This window comes from Silurus meridionalis, chromosome 3, assembly GCF_014805685.1.
Source record: "Silurus meridionalis isolate SWU-2019-XX chromosome 3, ASM1480568v1, whole genome shotgun sequence".
NCBI classification, from domain to species: Eukaryota; Metazoa; Chordata; class Actinopteri; order Siluriformes; family Siluridae; genus Silurus; species Silurus meridionalis.
Window position 1 is genome coordinate 2,329,548 of NC_060886.1, and position 27,444 is coordinate 2,356,991.

The following is a 27,444-nucleotide window of genomic DNA, read 5'->3' on the forward strand; positions in this document are numbered from 1 at the left end:
AAGAAAAGAGCTTCTTGAATATGATGTATCAGAGACCGAGGCGTGTCCTGAGAGTCACATAGAATACAGATTAACATGGCAGAGGCAGAGCTGCATCTTAATAGAGACAGAACAAAAAAAGAACGTCTGGTTTTGATGAATCTTCTTTTCTTTGTTGCACTACAAAGGCATGTGTGTGAAAGGAGCCATGCGTTAGAAGTCAGAAGGCACCCGAGTACATTGATAATTTGCCGTCCGTCTGAACCGAAGAAATAAAAGTAAATAAAAAACTGTACCATATTCAAATGCAGATCATCAGATCTTTTCCATTGAATCGCATTGTGTTGAATCGAATCGGAATCGTACCGTACTGAATCGTAATGGGGTGAATCCTATCGCATTGCATCCGTAGCTGCTTCGCTTTGTTTTAATTTTTTTTATGTATCGTATCATCGGTTATGTGTAACTGGTCATGTCCGGTTCTGACTGGTGTTCGCGTTCTCTACATTGTGCTGTGGAATGACGAGTCGTTACGACAGGGTTGCAGCTGTTCTGGATAGTTTATTATCATCAACACAGACAATTCTGGACACAATAAAGGAAAATACTTAATAAACGCCTGCACAAATGAAATTATAGCTATTAACTCGTGGAGCAGATGGTGGTCTGCAGAGAAAGAGGTGGAGGAGATGGTGGTCAGGTGGAGGAGAGGTAGAGGAGATGATGGTCAGGGGGAGAAGAGGTGGAGGAGATGGTGGTCAGGGGAAGAAGTGGTGGTGGAGATGGTGGTCAGAGGGAGAAGAGGTGGAGGAGATGGTGGTCAGGGGGAGAAGAGGTGGAGGAGATGGTGGTCAGGAGGAGAAGAGGTGGAGGAGATGGTGGTCAGGAGGAGAAGAGGTGGAGGAGATGGTGGTAAGGGGAGAAGAGGTGGAGGAGATGGTGGTAAGGGGAGAAGAGGTGGAGGAGATGGTGGTGGGGGAGAAGAGGTGGAGGAGATGGTGGTCAGGGGAGAAGAGGTGGAGGAGATGGTGGTCAGGGAAGAAGAGGTGGAGGAGATGGTGGTCAGGAGGAGAAGAGGTGGGGGAGATGGTGGTCAGGGGGAGAAGAGGTGGAGGAGATGGTGGTCAGGAGGAGAAGAGGTGGAGGAGATGGTATAGCAGATGGTGGTCAGCAGAGGAAGAGGTAGAGGAGATGGTGGTCAGGTGGAGGACATGGTGGTCAGGAGAAGGAGAGGAAATCCGGATGTATTGCTAGGGCTGGTTATTTACAACTTTTTCTTGCAAGTCATTCAGGAAGAGCACCGCTAACAGCTAATCAGTGTGCGCAAAGCGAACAATTGTGTGCCTCCAACTCTGTGGTAACAGTTTGGAATAAAGAACAACTGTCAGGTGTACCAGTACTGTTGTCCATATACTGATCAGTATAACATTATGACCACCTGCCCAATATTGTGTTGGTCCCCCCTTTTCTGCTAAAACAGTCGTGACCCGTCGAGAATCAACATCATTTAATTTTTCAGCGTTGTGAGCTATAGGAGCTCGTCTGTTGGACCACACGGACCAGCCATCGCTCCTCACGTGCATCAATAATCCTCGTCCCCCACGACCCTGTCACCTTTTCACCACTGTTCCTTTATTGGTGCACTTTTGATAGACACTGACCACTGCAGAAACATCGCACATGAGCTGCAGTTTTGAAGATGCTCTGACCCAGACATCTAGACGTCACAATTTGTCAAACTCGCTCAAATCCTTACACTCGCCTATTTTTCCTGCTTCTAACATTTGAGAACTTTGAGGACCAAATGTTCACCTGCTGCTTAATAAATAAATCCACTCACTAACAGGTGCCATGATGAAGATCAGTGTTCTTCACCTTACCGCTCATAATGTTCTGCCTGATCGTTGTATTGTGCATCTTTAAAATGTATGAAATATCCCTTAGTCACAATGTCAGCTATCATTTATTTGAATCTGACAATCTCTACACCTGGATGGTTCCTCATGGAGATCTGATCTGATGCAGAAAGATCAAAATGATGCTGTAAATATTCATTTGTGACTTCAAACTCATTCATGAATATTTACAGCAATTAGTAGATGCCATTATCTAGACCAACTTTTACGATTATCTCATATATACAACTGTTAAGGGTTGAGAGCCTTGCCCAGAAGGTTGTGGGGTAGTATAAGCCTCTGAGTTGCTGATCATGGTTAGGGGTTCAAGCCCTGGTATTGCCAAGCTGCCACTCTTGGGACCCTTGGGCAAGGCCTTTAACCCTTTGTGCTCCAGGGGCCCTTTAAGAGGACCCATCACTGGCACTTTGGAGGAGCTGGGATATGAACTCACAAACTTCTTATCAGAGGTCAAACATCTGAGCTACTACTTCTCACAAATGATCGCTGGAAAAGAGCGACTAAGTTCTTGCTCCACTTGTTCGAGAACATCGCCAGTTCAATATCTCCACTGTTCTGTCCCTACACACCGGGCAGGAGAACAACAGGCAGGAGGACACCGGGCAGAAGGACACCCGGAGAGTGACCCTTCACTACATTTTGCAGAAAAACACCAGTTGAACCCGTCCATCCAGTTCAGAGTGAACAAATCGCATCTACTTCCACAGAATCGAAACAAGAAGTACACACCTTATTAAAACCAAATACTAGTGAGAGAAAGATTGACAGAGAAAAAGGGAGGGACAGATAGAAGGAGAGGTCAGGAGGAGGGCAGCTCAGAGCTCAGGGGAAATGAGCTGAAAGGCTGTAGGCGGTGAGAGTGAGTGGGCTTTCAGTCTCTCGGTTCTGCTTCAGAGGAACCAGTGTCATTACACCGGGGCTGAAAAACAGACCCACCAAAACGAGCTGATTGAAGCTTCCTCTGTGCTTTCTCTCTCTTACACACACACACACACACACACACACACACACACACACACACACACACACACACACACACATTTCAGTATCTTACACACTTTCAGCATGGTTGAAGTTTGGAGAAGAAGAAGAAGAAGAAGAACGTACTAAAAAAAAAAAAAAAAAAAAACCACTGACTGAAACTTGGTTTGTGCTGAGTGGAATAAAGTGCGATACCGTTACCATGACAATGCACTAACCAGCCCTAGTAATACATCCTGATTTCCTTTCCTTCTCCTGACCACTATCTCCTCCACCTGACCACCATCTCCTCCACCTCTCCCTCTGCTGACCACCATCTGCTCTACCATCTCCTCCACCTCTCCTCCTCCTGACCACCGTCTCCTCCACCTTTTCTCCCCCTGACCACCATCTGCTTCACCTCTCCTTCTTCTGCTCACCATCTCTGCCACCTCCCTCCTCCTGACTACCATCTCCTCCATCTTTTCTCCCCTGACCACCATCTCCTCCACCTCTCCTCCTGACCACCATCTCCTCCACCTCTCCTCCTGACCACCATCTTCTCCACCTCTTCTCCTCCTTTTAGACTTCCGTTGGATCTCACTGTCTTTTTATTTTTAACTCTGTGTGTAATATTAAACTACACCAGTGAATGTTTATTCCAAATTTAAGCCAGATACCTCACATCCCACACACACACACACACACATGCGCACACACACACACACACACACACACACACACACACACACACACACACACAAAATCCACACTGACTGGGAAAGTTTCATTCAGTGTTGTGTTCGGATTTCGCATCTATCTATCTATCTATCTATCTATCTATCTATCTATCTATCTATCTATCTATCTATCTATCTATCTATCTATCTATCTATCTATCTATCTATCTATCTATCTATCTATCTATCTATCTATCTATTTTATGTTAGAGATCATACACGTTATACAGTATTATTATACCTAACATCTAGCATGCCGATGCCCCTGTGCTCACAGCCAGCTCCATGAAGATCTGCTTTCCATGAGCTGGAAGATGTGAAAGATCTCCTGCTATAGAGCTCCAACCCTACTGAACCCTATTAATGGTCTTCTCTATTTGTTATAGGATCAGATTTAATTGTTAATTAAAAAAAAACACACACATTTATATACACATCTGTATTACCCAATGGGGTCTAACTAATGTGAACTATTTAATGAAATGTTTCTATTTATTTAATTTAATCAATATAATTAGTGCCAATTCAATCGATTACTCAATTTAATCAATATAATAAAAAAGGATTGCATTCATTTGATTATTCTATATTATTTGTATTTTTTTTTTTTTTTATAAAATATAATTTTATTTATTATTTAACCAATCAGACATTTTATTTTAAATAGTTTTACAAATGTAAACTGTTGATGTTCGTAAATGTTAATAATAATAATAATAAACTGCGTTAAAATAAAATTGATGTTTTGCATCCGCGACTGTACCAAAATTGAACTGAACCCTGATTAAAAACCGAGGTCCTACCGAACCGTAAATTTTGTGTACTGTTACACCTCTAGTGTACACAAATGTTGATATCAAGACTCATGACAGATCCTGTGCTACTTGACCCGGGTGCACAGGTGTGGTAAACGAAACGGGTCCAAACATCCAACCCTGGTGCATTTTCCAAAGCTCAGGTCTGAGTTTGTGGGAAAGACGTGTCTGATGTGAGTTGGCGTGAGTTGGTTTGTTGCGAGCTATAGAGATGAACACAGATTTCTTCTCCTCGCTGTCTAATTACATTACAGCACCTCCAGGCCATTATTTTCCATAATCCATGTGAATAAACTCATGCTGTGCAGCTTTCCAGAAACACAATCTGAGTGATGTACAGATGAGTGACATCCAGTGTCTGTCAAAAGTTTGGAAACACCAAGTCTTTTATGGATTTTGAGAGACATGTGCATGTTCCTTTTGTTTCTACGCAACAAACTAGGTCATGGAACAGAATTCATTTCTAACAAACTGTCACCTTTGGCAATAGCAATAGGTTTTGGAAAAAATCCATGTTTCTGAAAGCACACATTTCTGTATGGAGTGACAGCACTTCACTTTTTTCACATTTTGTTATGTTGCAGTCTCATTCTTCTCAAAACTCTACAATTAATACCTCATAATGAAAACGTGAAAAATTATGTTTAAAATCTTTGCAAATTTATTGAAAATAAAACAGCTTTTGCCGTGACACATTCAAAATTGAGCTCAGGTGCATCCTGTCTCCACTGATCATCCTTGAGATGTTTCTACAACTTGATAGGAGTCCAACTGTGGTAAATTCAGTTGATTGGACATGATTTGGAAAGACACAGTTCCTGCAGCATTGAAGGTCTTAATAAGCACAGTCATAAATAGAAGAAGTTTGGAATCACCAGGACTCTTCCTAGAGCGGTCACCTGGCCAAATTGAGCAATTAGGTGAGAAGGGCGAGGAGAACCTGATGGTCACTCTGAAAGAGCTCCAGCATTTCTCTGTGGAGAGAGGAGAGCCTTCCAGAAGAACAACCATCCTGCAGCACTCCATTAATCTGACCTGTCTGGTAGAGTGGCCAGACGGAAGCCACTCCTCAGTAAAAGGCAGATGACAGTCCACCTATTATTCATTGTGGAAAATAATGAATTCATTCAATTTTGAAATAAAGCTGAAACATAACAAAATGTGGAAAAGGTGAAGCTCTGTGAACTGCACACCGATCAGGTATAACATTGAAATTATAACATTATGAGTGCTGAAGTGAATAACACTGATGATCTCTTCATCATGGCACCTGTTAGTGGGTGGATTTATTTATTAGGCAGCAGGTGAACATTTGGTCCTCAAAGTTGTTGTTTAAAGCAGGAAAAATGGGCGAGTGTAAGGATTTGAGCGAGTTTGACAAACTGTAACGTCTAGACGTCTGGGTCAGAGCGTCTCCAAAACTGCAGCTCTTGTGAGATGTTCCTGGTCTGCAGTGGTCAGAATCTATCAAAAGTGCTCCAATGAAGGAACAGTGGTGAACCGGTGACAGGGTTATGGTGGGTCGAGGCTCATTGATGCACGTGAGGAGCGAAGGCTGGTCCATGTGGTCCGATCCAACAGACGAGCTCCTGTAGCTCAAACTGCTGAAGAAGTTCATGCTGTTAGTCCTCGACGGGTCACGACTGTTTTGGCAGCAAAAGCGGATAAACACAATATTATGCAGGTGGTCATGATGTTATGGCTGTTTGTGTATATGTAGGAATATACTGTATATAATATATAAAATATTTCAGAATTTTTCACCTCATTATTATTATTATTTTGTGAACAGTATTTAAAGGGTTTTAAACAAGATTTATTCATTTATTTATCATTTCGATTAAATTCACCAAAGCACACTTAGGGAATAAAAAAAATCTTCAATAGCTCACTAAAGAAACTGCAAACATAGTACAATGAAAACATATATATTTTAATATTTCATAAAATTAAAATTATTAATATTGAAGACACAAATAGTTTTCTTTTATTTTTTGTGTAATTTATACACAGCTTTTAGCAGTTCATACTATCATTTATTCCTTTTTATTTAAGAAACACTTATAAACCTAATGTATTATAATATATATAATAATAATTATATATATTATATAATATATGGTAATTATATTGACGTATTCAATATGTCATAAATATATATTATATATATATATATATAATACTCAAATTCATTTATTAATTATTTTTCTATCACCTGTCAATCAACATTGGTGGGCGGGGTCATATAGGAATGCACTTTATTATACTTTATAAGGGCAAAAGTATTGGGACACCCCACACACACACACACACACACAATAATTTTTCAATTCACTTAAACTACGAGACACAAACCAGTTCTTGCATGACACAAAGTACACAATTCCAGTTCCATGAAGATCTCCTGCTGTAGAGCTCTGACCAGATCGGAGCCATAAACCGCCGTATTGCGTTGTTTTGAGTTGTGTTATCTGTGGCTGATTGCTGAAACGATCACCTCCTGATTTGTTTTCACTTCCTCTTCTCTTCACAAAGATGCAAAACTACACAAAAAAAGCTACACAAAGCACTTCACGGCACTTCAGGCTGCAAGCTGTCTCTGGCCTACTTCCCAAAAATAGCACCTAACCGAAAAACATTCTTAGCTCTCGTGTGTGTGTGTGTGTGTGTGTGTGTGTGCGTATTTAACTCTTTTAATCGTCTGTCTCTCGTTTTGTCTTGTATTAATTTATTCTTGCAGCTGGTGTGTGTGTGTGTGTGTGTGTGTGTGTGTGTGTGTGCGATGTCATTAAAAACGGGGGAATTTAGGAAGCTGTGGAGCAGAAATCTGTTATATGTGTGGGTCAGTTCTGTCAGATATACACACATGGTGACAGTAGTGTGTGTGTGTGTGTAAAGAGAGAGAGAGAGAGAGAGAGAGAGAGAGAGAAAGAGAAGAGAGGAGGAATTTGTGTATATCTGTATATATGTTTGTGTGTTTGCAGTATGTTTGTGTGTAAGCGAGTGTGTGGGATTTGTGTGTATATGTATGTGTGTGTGACAAAGTGTGTGTATGTATACATGTGTGAGTGTGAGGTAATGTGTATGCTTGTATGTGTGTGTGTGTGTGTGTGTATCTTTGCAATATGTGTTTGAGTAATTGCTGACGATGCAGATTTGTAGAACTTGTGTACATATGTGAAGGATTTTGTTTGTGTGTGTGTGTTTGATGGATGTATCTGTATATGTGTGTGTGTGTGTGTGTGTTCATGTACATGGAGTTGTGGAATTTTATGTGTGTGTGTGTACTTGTTTGAGTGTGACACGTAGTGTGTATGCTTGAGATATATGTTTGTGTGTGTGTGTGTGTGTGTGTGTGTGTGTGTGTGTGTGTGAGAGAGAGAGAGAGAGAGAGAGAGAGAGAGAGAGAATACATTTTGATGTATATAATTTTTTGGAATTTGTGTGTGTGTGTGTGTGTGTGTGTCAGGGTGTGTGTACAGGGTGTAGGGTGCAGGGGTGTCAATCTTTATGAATATGTGTGTGTGTGTGTGTGTGTGTGTTAGTGTGTATATGCGGAGCAGCTTAGTGGCAGCTGAATCACTGTGCGTAGGAGTGCAAATATCCTGGAAGAGGAGTGTGTGTTGTGCTCCATGTGGGAGCGCAGCTCCTCCCTTATCCCTCTCCAGTGTGTCTTCCTGAACCCGAGTGTCTCCTCACACACACACACACACACACGCACACACACACACACACACACACACACACACACACAATGTAACAGCACGCAGAAAAAAGACGCCTTTTTGACTCAAATATCAAATATTTAAAAACAAACCCAAAGGTCACCGAAGTGACGGGACGTTTCCTGAACCCCCCCTGTGGTGGACCAGAAGCAAAGGATAGAACATTCATCAACAACCTTCTGACCAATCCAAATCTGGAACTGAAATCTAGTCTGATTGATGAATGAGACTAGCGATAATCTGTTACATTCAGGCCACTTGCAGGTGACATGATCATCTTGTTGCCATGGCGATTCTGAGAAGTTGACGTATTGCAAGCAGGAAAAATGGGTGATCAAGGGACTTTCTCGAAGAACAAATTGGGATTGACCACGTCTTGTTGGGTTTGTCCTGGAATACAGGGGTTAGGACCTACCCAATGTGCTCCAAGGAAGCACATCTGGTCTGATACCACAATGAAGCTCTGGACACACCGAGCATCATGACTCATGGAGTTTGTTAGATCTGCAATGAAAGATTTTCTGATGAATCATGGATGCATGCATGGGCGAGGGATAACCTGGAAAGACATGACATCAGGAAGCATAATGGGAAGCTTTGGAGGCCACCATGGAGATATTCTGATGGGAATCCTTGGTTCCTGGTGTTCACGTAGATGATAAACAATGCTGCAGTCACAATTGTATGGTATACACACTCCCTGCTCGTCCAACACACGGCTCAGGAAGGCGTTCTTCATCTTTAAGAAAAATCTTCATCTGATCGAGCAACTGGGCAAACAAGTCTAATGGGCTAAATGACTTCTAAGTATCTGGTGATGTTGATTCTTTGCCAGGTTCCTCACACACGTTCAGGGGGTTTGTGAGACCTTGAAAGGTCCGTAGATCTCAGTGACGCTGCACAGTATTAAGCAGGAGGCGTCTGATATCAGAAATATTTCTGACGTACACATCCTGGTTTGGTATGCAAGGAGTTCTCACCCAGCCTTTTCTGGCACGTGTGTGTGTGTGTGTGTGTGTGTGTGTGTGTGTGTGTGTGTGTGTGTGTGTGTAGGCTTGTATCTTTCAACACACTTTTTTGTATTTAAACGGGCTGTCCTTCTGTAGGTCTCTGTTTCCCAGATGGTGCAGCTGCAGGTGAGGTTTTGGGTTTGGAAGGAAGGAAGGATGAGGAGGATGAGGAAGATGAGAAAGATGAGGGTAAGAATAGCGCGCGTGCGTGGGAGGGCCACTGTCGCTATCACACCGACACCGGTGACAGTGATACACATGCACACGCACACATGCACACGCACACGATCAGAAGGTCAATGAGCGCGAAGGTGGCGGTGTGGTGTGTCGTGTGAGCGCGCCTGAGCCTCGGGCACTCCCGGTGACGCGCTCCTACTTTCTCTCTCTCTCTCCCTCTCTCTCTCTGTATACTGTATATGTGTGTGTGTGTGTGTGTGTGTGTTGATGCGGTGCACAGCAGAGCAGTCCTCCCACGCACCCGCGTGACGCACATGGCTGCGTGGGCGGGCCGCGCGTGGGAGTGCAAGCGCGCGATTGTAGCAGCGCGGAATATCCCAACTCTTGCAGTAGGGGAGAGAGAGAGAGAAAAGAAAAGATTGAAAGAAAAGCAAGAAAGCAAAGCAAGAAAGAACGAAAGAAAGGCGGAAGCCTGATCTCTCTCTCTCTCTCATTTTTTAATCGCGCGCACCTCCGGGATTTAACAACACACACAAACAAACACACTCTCGCACGGACGCACGCGCACACACACACACACACACACACACACACATTCATACACAAGATTCGGTCTACGGAGGAGCGGAGATACCTGCACGCGGACGCGGGTCGCGGTCACGGATACGCGCGCGCGCGCTTTCGCTCTTTCACGCTTTTTTCCTCTCATTTTTTTTTTTTTTTTTTTTTGTATTTCGGTCCGATGTCGCGCGACGCCTCACCCCAGTGAGATCTTCTCACCGTTCCTCAGGTCCGTTCCTTCTTTCTTTCTTTCTTTCTTTCTTTCTTTCTTTCTTTCTTTCTTTCTTTCTTTCTTTCTTTCTTTCATTCCTCTTCTTTGTATTTGAACGTCATTCCCATCGCGCCCTGTGCGTCATATAGAGACGGAGATCTTTCGGTGGGAATTCGGGAAGAACAGAGAAAAAAATAAAGAAGTCTCTCAAGAAGGTAAGATCAGGACCGTGGTGCGAGCGCAAGAGCGCGAGCGCGCGCACACACACACACACACACACACACACACACACACACATGCACGCACACACACGCACGCACGCACACATAGGTTGCGTTTTAGTGTTTACACAATTGCAAAGGCAAACAATAGGCTACGGAACACTTCTATGCCTCATCAGCTGTCTCCAAACAAAACACACACACACACACACACACACACACTTTATAGGGTTCATGTGTCCATGTTGTGATATGGACAGACACAACCACCCCCTTATTGCACTTTTCAGGCGGGTTCTCAGGGGGTTCTTCGGGTTCCAAGCGTTCCCCATGGAAGCTGGAAACCTTTCTGGTGGTTCTCCAGTGAACTTCGTGAAGCCTAGAGCACTTTGTTTGTTGCTTTGTTTGTTGAAGATGTGTGGTCCACCTTGAGTGAAAGAAAAAATATGTTTTTTTAAAAAGGTTTCTCAAGGGTTCTTCTGAATAGTTCTTGAAGTTCTCCAGGCTTGTCCCTCTGAGGGACCCAATATTGATATTGTATTGTTGATATTGTGTTGATTGTAATTGTTAAAAAATGGCCGACCTCAAATCATTGTTTTTTTATAAGTTATAAGAACGCTTTCTCAAGGGTTCTTCTGAATAGAGGGTAGAACTCTCTGAAGTCAGGTTCCACAGGAGGTTCCCTCAATTCTGTAGAGAACGTTGTGTTTGTTTGTTTGTATGGTTAGAGATGATGCTTAAATAACGTGTTGGTTTTAATTGTCAAAAAACATTCTCAGAATGATTTCTCCAAGGTTCTTAGAGTTCTCCAGGACCATCCCTCTGGGGAACTCAATCAGGCTTGTAGTATTTGTTTGTTTGTTGGTGGAGATGTGGTCTAGATTTCGGCATTAAATATTCACAAAATAATGTAAAATGACATCTTTCATGTTCTAGAAACGCTTTCCTCAGGGGTTCTTCTGAATAGAAGGTAGAACTCTCTGATGTCAGGTTCTACAGGTCCATCCCTCTTGTGGGGAACCCTGTGTTTGTTTGCTTGTTTGTTTGTCTGCTTGGAGAAGAAATGTGGTTTATATCGTCTTGATTTTAGATGTTTAACCATGGCTTTGTGTTCGGGAAAAAAAATACAAATAAATGTTTTCTAAGGGGTTCTGTGGATAGTTGTGAGAGTTCTCCTGGATCGTCCCTGTAGAGAACCCTATAAGGGTTCCAGTGTTTGTTTGTTTATGTGTTGATTTCAAAATATTTCAGAACAAAAAGAAAAAACAGAATTGTGTTCTCAGAAAGGTTTCTTAAAGGTTCTCTTGATAGTTCTTGGAGTTCTCAGGATTGCCCTTTTGGGAACCCTATAAGGGTTCTAGTATTTGTTTGTTTGTTTGTTTGTTTGTTTGTTGAAATAGTTCTGAATTGTTATAGGTTCTACAAGGTTGTGGAGTTCTGTGAAGAAATATTTCTGCAACAATGTCAGCATTTGTTTACTAAAACAAAAACGAAGTTTTTTTTTTTCGAAGTTCTAAAAGTTTGTGTTTATTTGTTTGTTTGTTTGTTCAGTAAAGGTGTAGGTGTGTTTGGTGAATAAATCCAAAAAACCATCACCTCTTTAAAGCAAATATTTACCATAATAATGTAGTGATGTTTGGATGTTCTCAAGAGTTTTCTGGATAGTTCTTAGAGTTCTATAGGTTCATCTTTCTATGAAGCCCACTATTTGTTTGTTTGTTGTTTATCATTTTTTTATGATTTTAACTGTTGACGAATATTTCACCCAAAGTCATCACTCTTTTTTTTTTTTTCTGGGTTTATTTGGGTTTTTGTAATAATTATGTTAATGTTTAAATTTAAATTATAAATAATGTTTCTTTTAAAAGTATGGATCATCTCTGTAGGGAGCTCGTTTGTTTGTTTGTTTGTTTGTTTGTTTGTTTGTTTGTTTGTTTGCTCGTTTGTTTGTTTGATCGTTTAAAGAATGTCTATGAACTGTACGTTTTTTTCCGAACTCAGCATTTAGGTCTCTTCTCTGAACCCGTTCTCTGTATAGTTAAGAAGTGAAGTTCTTCCACAACGATCCTGACAGGGTTCTCTGGATGAAGAACTTGAAAGATTTTATAGATTTGACTTTTTTTAAAGATAGATGTTTGTTCCTTTAGCTAAACATTTAGAAGCGTTTCTCTGAGGTTCTCTGAAGGAGGGTTCTTGGAGTTTGACATCTAACTTGTCTGGTTCTGCACCAATCCTGAAGTTCTCCTGCATGCCTATAGAACAATTTATTGAGAGAAGATGGATGTATTGGTGCTGATTTGAAACGTGAATGGACGGTTTCTCAGCAAGTTTTCGGAGAGTTGCTAGTTTGTTCTCCCTTCTATAAATCCTGAAGAGCCAAATCCCTGAATTCACTTATTTACTTTGATGTTCATTTTAAATGTTTATTGGATGTACAAAAGTATTTAACACTGATTTTACCAGATATATATATATAAAACTAGCATCATACCAACCTGCTCTGAATGGTGATTAATCACATAACTAATGGTCCCCTACTGAGTATCAGTTATTTGTGTTCTTTCCTCTTTTTTTGTTTCTTCCGGTTTTTTTAAGTCTATAAAGCCAAAAGAGCTCTCATGTGGAGCCTGAGCATCTTTCTATTTTTACTGTAGAGTGAGTCAGAGGGGATGCACTCAACACTCAACACTCAGCATTCAGCATTCAACATTCAGCAATCTACATTTAAATATTCAGTATTCAGAATTTAATATTCAGCAATCTACATTTAAACACTCAGCATTCAGCATTTAGCGTTTAACATTTAGCATTCAGAATTCAAGACTCAGCATTCAACACTTAGCATTCAGTACCCAGCATTCAACACTTAGCATTCTGTACCCAGCATTCAGCATACAACATTCAGCAATCTACATTTAAACACTCAGCATTCAGTATTCAGCGTTTAACACGTAGCATTCAACAGTCATCATTCAGCAGTCAGCATTTAGCACTTAGATTTTAGCATTTAGCATTAAAATTTTAGAATTCACTACTCATCACTCGATTCTTGGCTCTCAGCATTCAACACTCAGTTCTACTGCTCTAATACAGTAAACACTATACACAATACACTATACAGTATATGCAGAAGAGAGAAAACAAATACTCTTAAATCTAACTTGAAACATCGGAGAGAACTAGAGTCAGGTCATGTGACTTTTACTGTAGTTAAAGTTGTATGAGTGTCTTGGCATCTTGGAGTGTCTTATACCTTCAGCTCTTTATTACCTGTTCCCCCAGTATCGCTAACACTGTCTCACACATTCTCGCTGAGACTTCCTAACACTGTATCGCTAACACTGTATCGCTAACACTGTATCGCTAACACTGTCTCACACATTCTCGCTGAGACTTCCTAACACTGTCCCACTAACACTGTATCGCTAACACTGTCTCACACATTCTCGCTAAGACTTCCTAACACAATCCCACTAACACTGTATCGCTAACACTGTCTCACACATTCTCGCTTAGACTTCCTAACACAGTCCCACTAACACTGTATCGCTAACACTGTCTCACACATTCTCGCTGAGACTTCCTAACACTGTATCGCTAACACTGTATCGCTAACACTGTCTCACTAACAATGTATCACTCGCACTGTATCACTTACACTAACACTGTCTCACTAAAACTGTCTCTATAAAACTGTCTCACTAACACTGTCTCACTAACACTGTATCGCTAACACTGTCTCACATTCTCGCTAAGACTTCCTAACACTGTCTCACACATTCTCGCTGAGACTTCCTAACACAATCCCACTAACACTGTATCGCTAACACTGTCTCACACATTCTCGCTGAGACTTCCTAACACAGTCCCACTAACACTGTATCGCTAACACTGTCTCACACATTCTCGCTAAGACTTCCTAACACAGTCCCACTAACACTGTATCGCTAACACTGTCTCACACATTCTCGCTGAGACTTCCTAACACTGTATCACTAACACTGTCTCACTAAAACTGTCTCTATAAAACTGTCTCACTAACACTGTCTCTATAACACTGTATCTATAACACTGTCTCTATAACACTGTCTCTATAACACTGTCTCACTCACTGTATTTCTAACACTGTCCCGCTAACACATTCTTGCTAACACTGGCTGGCTAACATGTGAGAGGTTGTTTTGTTGCTGTTGTTGTGTGTTTTGTTGCACTTTTTGAATATGAGGTGAATAATGTGAAGAGTGAAATTCCCATAGTGGTAAGCCTTTGTGTTATTAGTTGGATGATGATGGTGATGATGATGGTGATGATGATGATGTGTTTTTTGTGTGATGTAATTGGAAATTTGTGACTTGAATGTGGTAAGAGCTCATTTGAATTGATTGTAATTGACCCCCCACACACACACACACACACACACACACACGCATGACACGTGTAGTGCACTTATATGCTCTTTCACTCTTTCTTTCTGCAGTTTATCACTCTCTCTTTTTTTTATTCTTGAGTTTCAAGGGAGAGAGAATGTGATTAAAGTTGATATATTTATACACATATTTATAGATATAATAGAAGACAGACAGACAGACAGTAAGTCAGAATGGATTTAGAAGTCAGTAAGACAGATAGACATTCAGTATGTCAAACAGACAGTAAAATAGACAGATCAACAGTCAATAAGACAGAGTGACAGACAGTCAGTAAGACAGACATACAGTCACTAAGTCAGATAGACAGTCAGTGAGACAGACAGACAGACAGACAGACAGTCAATAAGTTAGATAGATAGATTGTCAGTCAGACAAATAGACAGACAGGTAAAAAGACAGACAGACAGTCAGTAAGACAGACAGACAATTAATAAGACAGAGAGACAATCATTCAGTAAGACAGTCAGAGAGAGAGACAGTTTTTATTTTACAGTTCTATATAAAACAGTAGACAGCTATATTTATCTCTGCTTTCTGAAGTTCCTTCAAAAAACCACAAACATCAGCTGAAGCTTTTTGCTCTGTGAGGAACAGTTTAGCTTTATTTCAGTACGATTCTTTTTTCCTTTTTTTTCTTTCAGCAGCACAAACAGCAGCTCATTCTCTTCTCCATGCTCTACATATTCCAGATATTTCTGACAGAACGTTTTTCCTTCAGTGAATGGTGTCTGAGCTCATCCTCAGTAGAAGCCGCTGTGTATGTGTGTGTTTGTGTGTGTGTGTTTGTGTGTTTGTGTGTGTGTGTGTTTGTGTGTGTGTGTGTGTGTGTGTGTGTGTGTGTGTGTGTGTGTATGTGTTGTGTTCGTGATCGCTGGCTCGTACTAAGTGTGTTATTCAGGCTCATTGATGAAGGTCTGCTGTTAGGAGATACGAGTGCAGGCGGACTAAGAGCTTTCAACCGGCCAAGCTGTGAAGCTGAGGCCTTTGAGAAAGAGAGGGAGATAAAGAGAGAGAGAGAGAGAGAGAGAGAGAGAGAGAGACTGAAGAGCCCATCCATGCTCAGGCTCAATTGGTTTCAATGAGGTTCTGTGCTCTCTGGGCCTCGGCCTCCATCCTCCATTGGAGAGGCAGGAGCTGGGCTCTCTTGCATGTGTGTGTGTGTGTGTGTGTGTGTGTGTGTGTGTGTGTGTGCACGCTCACTTCAACTCTCCTGGAAATGCGTTACGACCTGCTGTTATGGAAAGTCTATTTCCTTCTGCTGTTACAGAAAAACTGTTGGGAGTGGGTGGGTTAAGTGAGCAGACCATTTTTATTATGGTTGAACGATATGGACAAAAATATCATATCATATGATCCTAATATACATGATATTATAAGACAGTACTTTTCGATATATAACTTTTTTCATTGTGCTTTGGGCCTGAATTCGATTGTTTCAGTGCAATGCCATATGGTATCAGCAGAGATGGTGAAAGTCCACACATCAGTAGAAGTGCAGATACTCATGTCAAAAGACTCTGGTAAAAGTTAAAGTACTAAATACACTTTTTCACTCAAGTTAAAGTAAAAACTTCAGTAAAAACTAGTCTTTACTCACTACCTGTTTTAGTGTCACGCTGGTAACCGAACCTCACGTCATATTAATATCAGGGCTGCCAATCAATTAAAATATTTAATCGCAACTTAATCATACTTTTTTTATCGGTTTAAAATGTACCTTTAATTTAATACTTTTCAAAATTTTTATACTCTAATTAATTGTAACAGATGTTATAAAGATTAATTTAGCTCAGGATCTCTCCTTTTGTTAATTATTTAATATTTATGTAAATATTATTTAATAATTATTCGTCAATTTAATTATCATTTATTAATTATTTACACTCTGGAAATTATTCTTTTAATTTAAATTTCTTTTGATATGCCATGTTCCTATAGTTATGTTAATTAGTTTAGTGGTCGTTTTAATTGTTAAATATGGTACATGGCTCCTTTAAGAAATATGTTCCGGTTCCGGTTGCATCCCCTCAGTTATCCCCACTGAGGAGAGGTCAATGCTGAAATTGTCTGGGAAGGCAGTGTTTAGTGATTCAAATTATTATTTCATTTATTTATTTATTTATTTATTTAATATCTGATTAAGAAAGGGACGTCATGAATAAACGTGTCACGTTAAAAGTTTTAATTTTGCATCTTTGATATTGATTTATATTTTTATTAAGAATTGTCAGACAGAAATGTGTTTGTGCCTTTAAAATTAATTTGCATTAACGTGTTAATTTTGAAAACCCTAATTAATACAAAACGATTCAGATTTACCAAATGTTATTTAATGTTATCTAATGAATGTATTCATGCTGAAGATCCACCATATAGAACACAAGCAGAGAATAGATGATGATGATGATGATGATGATGATCAGGAAAGTCTCTGTTCTCAGTCATGTTTACATCACTGACTCCCTCTGACTCCCTCCACATTAACCCCAGACTTCTTACTGCCCTCTGCCTGCTCATTGTTAGCATCATAAACTAGTCTACGTCTGTGGTGCCAGGAAATGACACACAAATGGTAGGTTGAAAAAGCCCCGCAATCACAAGAAACAGGTTGATGAGCTGAAAACGGCACAATGAAAAGAAAAAACTAGATAGTCACCAAATAGATTAAACTAAAGTAACAAGTCTGTTTTAAAAATGTAAGAAGTAGAAAGTAAAAAAAAATAAAAATGAAGTAAAATACTGATACCAAAAAAAACAAAGTATTTGTTCTTCACTCCTTCCCTCCTCTGGGTATCAGAACTGAATTATATTCATGTGTTAAATAGTTTGAACGCTCGGAATCGACTGCGTAACCCGACTCCACAGAAATACCACCATAACTGTGAATACGTTTCTACAGGTTTCAACAGTTTCACCAAAATAAAAAAAAATAATAATAAAAAAAACAACCTAAATGTCATTCCATTGTTCCAGAAAGATGGATGACGCATCGGTTTATCATCTTAGTGACCTTCAGCGACGCTTTTTCACATTAACGCGAGTCAAAACACACCAGCAGCTGAGCTGACGTTTAATCATTAAACAATAGCCAATAACAATACGTTCTCAACCGAATTATATTCATTTTCAACCGGATTATATTAGTTCTGAACTGAATTATATTAGTTCTGAACTGAATTATATTAGTTCTGAACCGAATTATATTAGTTCTGAACTGAATTATATTAGTTCTGAACTGAATTATATTAGTCCTGAACTGAATTATGTTATTCCTGAACTGAATTATATTAGTCCTGAACTGAATTATATTAGTTCTGAACCAAATTTTAATATTTCTGAAGTGAATTCTATTAGTCCTGAACCGAATTCTATTAGTTTTGAACTGAATTATATTAGTCCTGAACTGAATTATATTAGTCCTGAACTGAATTATATTAGTTCTGAACTGAATTATATTAGTTCTGAATTAAATTAGTCCTGAACGCACATTAAAGTACACCAGCAGATGAGCTAGCGTTTATCAGTCGTTATCAGTCTGTTTCTGTGAGACCCGTAATCCTTCATTCCCTTTTGATTTCTCCGTGAAATAAAAAGTGCGAGACATAAAAACTTTGAAGTTTCAAGGCAATGAACTCTGGATCCGAGCGCGTATTGCTCCACGCCCACACCTCGGAGAGAGAGCGAGGGGGATTCTGGGAAGGCAGCAGGGCCTGAACAGTGGAGAGCAGGAACAAACACGGCCTGTGCTGCTGTGATGGAGAGTTCCTCCTACGCCTGCTGCAGAGGTGGAGTGTGGTATGCGACTCTCCCAGCAGCTCAGGAGCCTGACAGGCGCTCTCACACTCGCCTCTCACACACACACACACACACACACACACATTTCTCTCGTCCTTCACTGCTACGTTCCTTGTTCAACTCCAGCTGCATTGTCAAACTGATACACCTATAAAGTGAACCACGGAGGAACGATACGACCGAAATATCAAACCACGTTGTATTTCACGATACGTAGTTTCGTGAATTCTGAGACATTTGTTTATGCTAATGCTAAACTTTAAACTATAACAAAACTGTTGAACCTCAAGGCTACGGAGAAGATACACTATATTCCGAAAGTTTGTGGACACCTGACTATAAGATTAACATTCCATTCCACATTGAGGCCCCATAATAACTTCCACTCTTCTGGAAAGATGTTCCACTAGATTTTGTGATGATTTGTGTGAGATTCATTCAGCCAAAATGGTGTGAGTAAAGTCAGCTACTGATGGAGGTGAGGTGAGGAGGCCTTGGGTGCAGTCAACTTTCACATTTATCTTAAAGGTGTTCAATAGTGTTGTTGTTGTTGTTTAGTGTTGTTGTGAGCTTCGTCATGCTAGGACATGGTTTGGGTCTCGTAGTTCAAATCGAGGGAAAATTTTATGCTAAATGCCATTATGTACATTCAAATTTGAGGGAACAGATTGTAAAGAAACCACGTGTTGCATGGAAATCGGGTGTCCCAATACTTTTGCCAATATAATGTGGTCAGATGAGAAGGCAGCGTGGGGTTTGTGATGCACCTGAGTTCATAATATGTTTTGTCGATGTTGAGAATACTCATCCGCGTCCACTGCTATTGCGATCAGATTAGCGAGTTGAAAGTCAACTGACAGGATGAATAGAATCGTATGGATGACTTCACATTAACTGTGCAATCAGGGCTTCTATCTCTTCCAGCTACTTTCCTTCATTGCGTTCTGCTCCGTTGCTTGCCGCCTCCTCACCTCTTTTTTCTCTTTTTTCCGGCTCAGGTCATGGCGGCTGCTTTGCCTCGGACTCTTGGCGAGTTGCAGCTCTACCGCATCCTGCAGAGGGCCAACCTGCTGTGCTACTACGACGCATTCATCCAGCAGGGCGGCGACGATGTGCAACAGCTGTGCGAGGCGGCGGAGGACGAGTTCCTGGAGATCATGGCTCTGGTCGGGATGGCAAGCAAGCCGTTGCACGTGCGACGCCTCCAGAAAGCTCTGCGTGACTGGGTCACCAACCCGGCGCTCTTCAATCAGCCACTCGCGTCGCTTCCCGTCTGCAGCATCCCTGTGTATAAACTTCCTGACGGACCCGGGCTGCCTGTCAAAGTTCCCAAAACAGACCCGCCAAAGACCGAAGCAGGCAGCGGAAGCTCCTCAGCCACCGCCTCACCCCTGCAGACAGGCAACGAGCCACGGTTCTGGGCTGAGCGCAGTCTCTCGCCGGCCGAACTCGGCTCGCCCTCATCCCCGCTGCCACGAGATACCCTCGAGGCCCTGGATATCGCCGCCGTCCAGGCCGTCAGTGAGTGTGTAGACAGGATGGCACGTGCACTGCCCAAGTGCGACCCGGCGGAGCTGAGAGAGCAACTCAAAGCCAACAAGAAGCTCGCCAAAATGATCGGCCACATCTTCGACATGAGTGACGACGACCCACGCCGAGAGGAAGAGATCCGCAAATACAGCGCCATTTACGGACGCTTCGACTCGAAGAGGAAGGACGGCAAACATCTCACACTCCACGAGGTTGGACTTGCTCTTCTTTCCTCTATTCCGTTTTCACACTTACTTCACTCTTCCTCCACTCATCCACTATTTTTCTTTCATCCATCCATCACTCTTCCGCTACTCTTCTTTCACTCTTCTTTCACTTGTCCTTTACTCTTCTTCTATTCATACTTCACCTGTCCTCCACCCTTAATCTATTCTTCCTCTATCTATTTCTCCACTTCTCCTCTATTCTTTTTAACTCTTCATCACTTTTTTACTCTTCTTTCCATCTTCCTTCACTCGTCCTCCACTCTTTCATGTCTTCTCCTCTTCCTTCACTCTTTCTCCTCTTTCTCTACTTGTCCATTACTCTTCCTCCGTGCATTCTTTACCTGTCCTCCACACTTCCTTTACTCTTCCTTCTTTCTTTTCCACTCTTCCTTTACTCTTTCTCCACTCATGCTCCACTCTTTCTTAATACTTTCTATATTCCTTGTTCACTTGTCCTTCACTCTTCCTCCACTAATCCTTTTAAACTCTTCTTTTAAACTTCCACCACTCTTCCTTTACATGTCCTTCATGCTTTCTCCACTTTTCCTCCACTTGTCCTTTACTCTTCATCTATTAGCCTTTACTTGTCCTCCACTCTTCCTCTATTCTTTATCCACTCTTCCTTTACTTTAATGTTTCCACTCTGCTTCCACTCCTTCTCCGCTTCCCCTCTAATCTTCTTTCTAATGAATGCTGGGAAATTCTGGACTCTGATTGGTTAAATGGTGTTTCCCAAAACAGCAGCTCAGACGTTAGCGCATAGCTAATACATTATCGTCTCTATAGCAACAGCTCGTTCACAGCGACCTGAACAGCACACGAACACAGTTAGAAGTTTTCTGATGTTTACGTAACATTTATGAAAGGAGTCTACAGTTTTAGTGTCACTTTCACCACTTCATGATCTCCACAAACTCCATGAACTCCACACACTGCACACACTCGTTATTTATCCTGTGGTTGTTGTGTAAGTGTGTGTTTGTCTCTGCCCCTCAGCTGACCGTGAACGAGGCAGCAGCACAGCTGTGTATGAAGGAGGTGGCCTTACTGACTCGCAGGGACGAGTTATTCGGACTCGCTCGCCAGGTCTCCAGAGAGGTCACCTACAAGTACACATACAGGACCAGCAAGTAGGCACTTCCTCTTCACTTCCTCCAAACATCCCTTAATCTTCTTCTACTTATTCACTATTTTCTTTTACCTTTGAGCTTCCTCTACACTTCCTCTAGTTTTCCACTATAATTCCTTTACACCTCCTTTACGACTGTTACTTGTCTTCCATTTCTTCCTCAACATCTTTTCTGTAATACCTGTACTCCTCCTCTATTTTTCATCTAGTCTTTCACTACTCTTCCTCTGCTCTTCATCTATACTTCCTTTATGTCTGCTATTCTTCCTCCACTTTTCCTCAACACTTCCTTTACACTGCATGTAGGTTTCCTCCATATTTTCTCCAGTCTTCCACTACTCTTCCTCTACACTTCTGCTACCCATTCTCTGCTCTTCTGCTAGTGTTCTCCCACATTCTCATCCCACACACTTCCTTTACTGTTTGTCCTCTTTGTCTCATCACTTCCTTTACTCTTTCTTCATTCTAAATTGTATTCCTCTACTCTCCTTCACACTTCCTTTTACGTTACATTTCATCCTACTGTATTGTAGAGTTTTACTTTTATACAATAATTACTGAAGCTAGCATCATGAGTGAACACTAGCAAACGTAAGATAATTAAATACAATAGCCTGAGATTGATGATGTCACTAATGAATGTACGTAGCTCTACACTTCCTTTACCCTTCCGTCTATTTCTTCTATTCATTGTAGCTTAGGGTTGTATCATTTTGTAGCATATCGTATTTTAGCATAACATTAGATCATACTGTACCAACTTTATTAGCATGTAACATTGTATTGTTTTGTATTGTAGCCTATTAGAGTGTATCGTATTGTAGTATATTACGTTGTATTGTATTGTAGTATATTGAATAGTATCATATGGTAGTGTATGTTGTTGCATTGTATCACATTGCAGTATATCACATTGTATCGTATTGTAACGTATTAGAATGTATCGTATTGTAGTTTACCATATTGTAGCATGTTTTATCCTAGCGTGATTTTGAATCGTATTGTAGCGAATGGTGTTGTATCATATTGAATTGTAGCGTATTTTATTGTACCTTGTTACATTGTAGTGTAATTCATTGTAGTTGTATTGTAGTGGATAATTTTGTTGCACATCATATTTTATTGTATTGTGTTGTAGCATAACATTTTATATCGTCTTGTATCGTATAAGTTTGTATTATGTTGCACCGTGCTGCATCGTATCACTGAACATCGCACTGTTTTATATTGTAATACCTCCATATAGTGCCATATTGTATCATATCGCCTTGCTATATCATGTCAAACCATAAAATATTGTCAGGACAAGCTACACGGGAGACCCTGCTAGCATGGGCACAGGTTGATGTGACGTTGTATCATGTTATAGGTACAAGGATAGTATCCTGGGTGCAGTAGACAACAGGGAAGGAACTGAACTAGAAAGAGTAGGAATGTAATAATGACAGCAATAACGAGGGAAATTTGTGAATAATTCTTCTTCTTGTTTTTTCTGCACAGATCTCGATGCGGAGACCGAGACGAACCATCTCCAAAGAGAATTAAAACAGAGGTGAGTGAGTCCTTTTCCTTCTCCTCATGCTTACAATAAATGTGTTATTTTTCCCACTGTCGATCCGATTCATTTCTCCGAGTGACTCGTTAGCGAGGATCAGGGTTCGGCCCCGTCGTGACTCGCCGCTATCTGCACATCGCCGTGTAAGCGTGTATTCTCTGGACGACTCGGCGCTGGGTGGGTCCTGTGGCTTTTGTTTGTGTAGCTGTGTGTTACGCAGCATGTTGAACTAGTGTAGGCGGAGTTTACACGGATCGGGTATTGCGTGTCACCATGTGGAGGAAAGGTTAATGCTGCTTTTGTGAGATGATCAGTGAGCAGAGGAAAGACGTGCACGCCTTCACCCCACACCTTACGGCCATTTTCACCCTGCCCTCGGGTTTGTGTGTGTGTGTGTGTGAGAGAGAGAAAGTGTGTGTCATCTTGAAGAGGTCTTTGTGCTCCAAGGCACGTGACAAACAAACATTGTGTCATGATTTTGGAACAAAAAATAATAGCGGTTTCGCTCTACACAATGCTAATTCTGTAATGTGCGTATAAAGTGTGTATAGTACAGACACACAAACTGCCATAGACACTATAATCTTGTCCATACTTAGATTTATAGTTCCACACATATGTAGACAGTTAAATACCTCCATGTCATATTTTATATATTGCATCACGCCGTATCGGATCCTGTCAGATTGTATTGCATAACGTATTGTGTTGTACCGTGTCGTGTCATGTGGCGTCGTACAGTATCATAACTCTAACGTATCGCATTGAATCACGTTGTGTGCTTTTGTATCGTCAGGTCGATCATATCATAGAATGTGGTATCATATCAGGTCACATCGTATTTTATCATTTGGAATTGTATCATTTTGTATCATTGAAGGTCATACGGTATCATATCATATAGTATCGTATCAGGTCGTATCGTAAAATAAAAATCATATCAGGTCACTTTGTATTGTATGCAGTATTGTGTCATGTAGTATCATGGCATGTAGTATCATATTGTGCGTATCACTGTATCATATCAGGTCATATCGTATGTTATTTGTTATAGTATCAGGTCGTGCCGTATTATGTTAGTAAGTCATTAAGTAACTGTGAGCCACTTTGTATAAGAGCATTTGCCAAATGTGCATAAAAGTAAATATTGTATATTGATATTGTACCGCAGAGTATCATATCATATCGTGCGGAAGCATATAAGATCACGTCAGTATCGTATCACTTAATATCGTGTCGAATTTTATCATAACATCCACATAAATATATCGATCCACTTGCTTCTGTTAATAGTCCATTCCACATCGAATCCTCGTTTGCTGTAATTATGCTGTAATTATGAGCTCCACTTTTCTGGGAAGATGTTCCACTAGATTTTGTGTGAGATTCATTCAGGCACAATGATGTGTGTTAGTAAAGTCAGGTACTGATGTAGGTGAGGTCGAGGAGGCCTGGGGGTGCAGTCAGCGTGAAAAATTCTTCTCAAAGCTGTTTAAGATGGTTGGTGATCTATAGCAGGAGATCTTCCATATCTTCCAACCCACGTAAAGCATATCTGCATGGAGCTTTGTACAGGGGCGTTATCATGCTGGAACAGGTTTGCGACTAGTAATTCAAGCAAATGGAAAATTTCATGCGGAATCCAAAGACGTCCGATCCGCAGAACCACTTATCGGTTGGAAAATTGGGTGTCCCAATACTTTTGGGATATATCAATATGTAAAGCGTATCTTTCTGGAGCTGGCTTCGTGCACAGGGGCATATAAGTTTGGGAGCAGGTGCTGTACAGAAGGATTTTGTGTGTGTGTGTGTGTGTGTGTGTGTGTGTGTGTGTGTGTGTGTGTGTGTGAGATCTGGCCAAGATCGTTCAGTGTTACGCAACGTCCCCTCTTGCGTCATGTTGACAGGCCCGTGCAAGCGTTTTCGCTTCATTCATTCTCGGCCGTGTTTGCATTCTTCTCCTTGTTGAAAGAATCTTGTAGAGTCTGAAGCAGCGTTTCCTCTCATCTACATACTTACTCATGTTCCTCGTCATCGCCTGACGCCAGAGTCGATCTGAAACAGCCCCGGAGCTGTAATCACCACCTGAAACGGATTTTCCACATTTGGTTCTTGCGTTTTGTTTTATATACTGTACTGACACACACACACACACACACACACACACACACACACACACACCTCCCCATCCTGTCCCTGTTTGGCCTCGACTCTACCCACAAACACACACCCAGCCACACCAGTAAGAATGAGATGCTCACCCACCCCCACACACACTCACACACACATTTCGTCCTCGCCTACCCATCGGCTCTTCAGACAGATGTGACATCATTACGTGGGCGCACTCGGAATCACCCACGCCCATGCAATTGCGCAGATAGCACAACAAAAAAAAGGGGCTGAACCTGAATGTACATGCACTTGACGCACACACACTCACACACACACCTTTGTTAGGTAGGTCAGGGGTATCTGTTTTGTCACGCACTGCTCTGTTTGTGATCCGAGGCGCAGCCGACTGACCCCGGAAAGCCCATTGTGTTTTTTTTTCTTTTAATTAAACATACGATTAAAAAACGTGAGAACAAAACGTGAATTCCAGCTCAGGCTTTGTGTCGGTGTGTTATGACAGAAGTGTAAAATACTTGACTCGGATCTGTTTCTCCCGCCTTCTCCTATGAGATGAGTTCACTGCATAAAAAAACACCACGAACACACAGGCATGAGGAAACAGAAAATAAAACAAAGTGAAAGATACCAAGTCGATCCAAATTGTACAGCAAATGGATAAAAGATCAAGATTTGAAGATGTTTTAGCAACCGTAAGGCTGAAATAAATCAGGATGTGTTCAGGGGGGTTTTAAACTGTGGGAAGAAGTTATAAAGGTGAAGAGATGAAGTGAAAGTGACGAGGTTGAGACCAATATATATATATATATATATATATATATATATATATGTTTCATTGTGCATTGAGGGTGCACAAACTTTTGCACAGATGAAGCTTGAAGTTGGCATTCAGGAAAAAAAAATTGCTATAAAAAAGTAAATAAACATAGATGGGTTTTAAATCTTTGAGATTTCCAACTGGAGACAACTGCAGCTGAGGATGTTCTCCACATAAACAGCTGTAGATCCATGAACCTACTGTAGAGCTATGAATTTAATATAGGTCCATTAAGTTACTGTAGATATGTGAAGCTACTGTAGCTCCATAAAATTACAATAGCTTCATGAAGTTTTTGTAGGTCTGTAAGGTTACTGTAGATCTATAAAGTTATTGTGGATCTATGAAGTTACTGTAGATTTGCAAAGTTACTTTAGATCCATGATTTACTATAGATCCATGAAGTTACTATAAATCCATAAAGTTACTGTGGATCTGTGAAGTTCTTGTAGATCTGTGAAGTCAAGTCAAGTTTATTTCTATAGCGCTTTTCACAACAGATATTGTCTCAAAGCAGCTTTACAGAAATCAACAGTTCCTACTGTAGATTTGCAAAGTTACTTTAGATCCATGATTTACTATAGATCCATGAAGCTACTGTAGATCTGTGGAGTCCCTGTAGATCTGTGAAGTTACTGTAGATCTATGAAGTTACTGTAGATCCGTGAAGTCCCTGTAGATCTGTGAAGTTAATGTAGATCTGTGAAGTTCCTGTAGATCTGTAAAGCTGCTGTAGATCCGTGAGGTTACTGTGGGGGAACCATGAAGATGAATTTGGACTGTAAATAATGTGAACATCTGCTAGAGTGGCTCAGGGATGCAGTCACCATGAACAGATTTACACTCGAGTCATCGTCAGTGTGCAGTTGAAATCCTTAACAATGATGGATTGTAATAGACATTCAGTGATGATGAGGTTCCCTTTGAGTCTGGTTCCTCTCAAGGTTTCTTTCTAATACCATCTCAAGAGGGTTTTCTCTCACTTCCATCACCACAGGGATACATTTATAGGGACTAATTTATGATGCTGAAATGTATGTGTTATATGTATTTATTTCTGTAAAGCTGCTTTAGGACAATTTCCACTTCCAAAAGCACAAAAAAAATAAAATAGAAAGAATTTAATTATTCAAAGAGCAAGTTAATATAGAACTAAATGAACAAACAAACAAATAAATAAATTGTTTGGGCTGTTTATTCATAATTCTTTCTTTCTTTCTTTTATTTATTTATTGCCTGTGTTAAAAACAGAATTAAATGTGGCTGTTAATTGAAGTCGTCTCTCTTGAACATTTTTTTAATTTAAAAAAACAAAAGAAAAATGGAAAATGAAAAGTGAAGTGAAATTGTTGTATTTCATTTTTTCATGGCTGAAGTGTTTACTGAAACCCCAGCAGGTGAAACCCTAAGTGTGCAGCTGTGACCAGAATGAGTGTGTGTGTGTGTGTGCTCAGTGTGCTGAGATTATACTGAGTGTGTGTGCTGAGTCTGTGTACTGAGTGTGTGCTAAGTG

The 27,444-nt window shown here is 40.9% G+C and overlaps 1 protein-coding gene across 3 annotated transcripts in view; it reads left to right on the forward strand.

Moving 5' to 3' along the window:
• The first annotated feature begins 7,979 nt into the window (after positions 1-7,979).
• The window catches only part of nab1b (NGFI-A binding protein 1b (EGR1 binding protein 1)), a 30,127-nt gene continuing 10,662 nt past the window's right edge, over positions 7,980-27,444 (forward strand). Inside the window, exons 1-5 of one of the 3 annotated variants that reach the window (XM_046844733.1) lie at positions 7,980-10,112; positions 10,244-10,309; positions 19,539-20,282; positions 21,294-21,427; positions 22,927-22,978. In XM_046844733.1, the coding sequence (XP_046700689.1) occupies positions 19,542-20,282; positions 21,294-21,427; positions 22,927-22,978 (927 nt within the window). In that variant the 5' untranslated portion in view covers positions 7,980-10,112; positions 10,244-10,309; positions 19,539-19,541. Of the gene's footprint in view, positions 10,310-19,538; positions 20,283-21,293; positions 21,428-22,926; positions 22,979-27,444 lie in introns of all 3 variants that reach the window. The other 2 variants (XM_046844732.1, XM_046844734.1) reach the window with 2 other exon arrangements.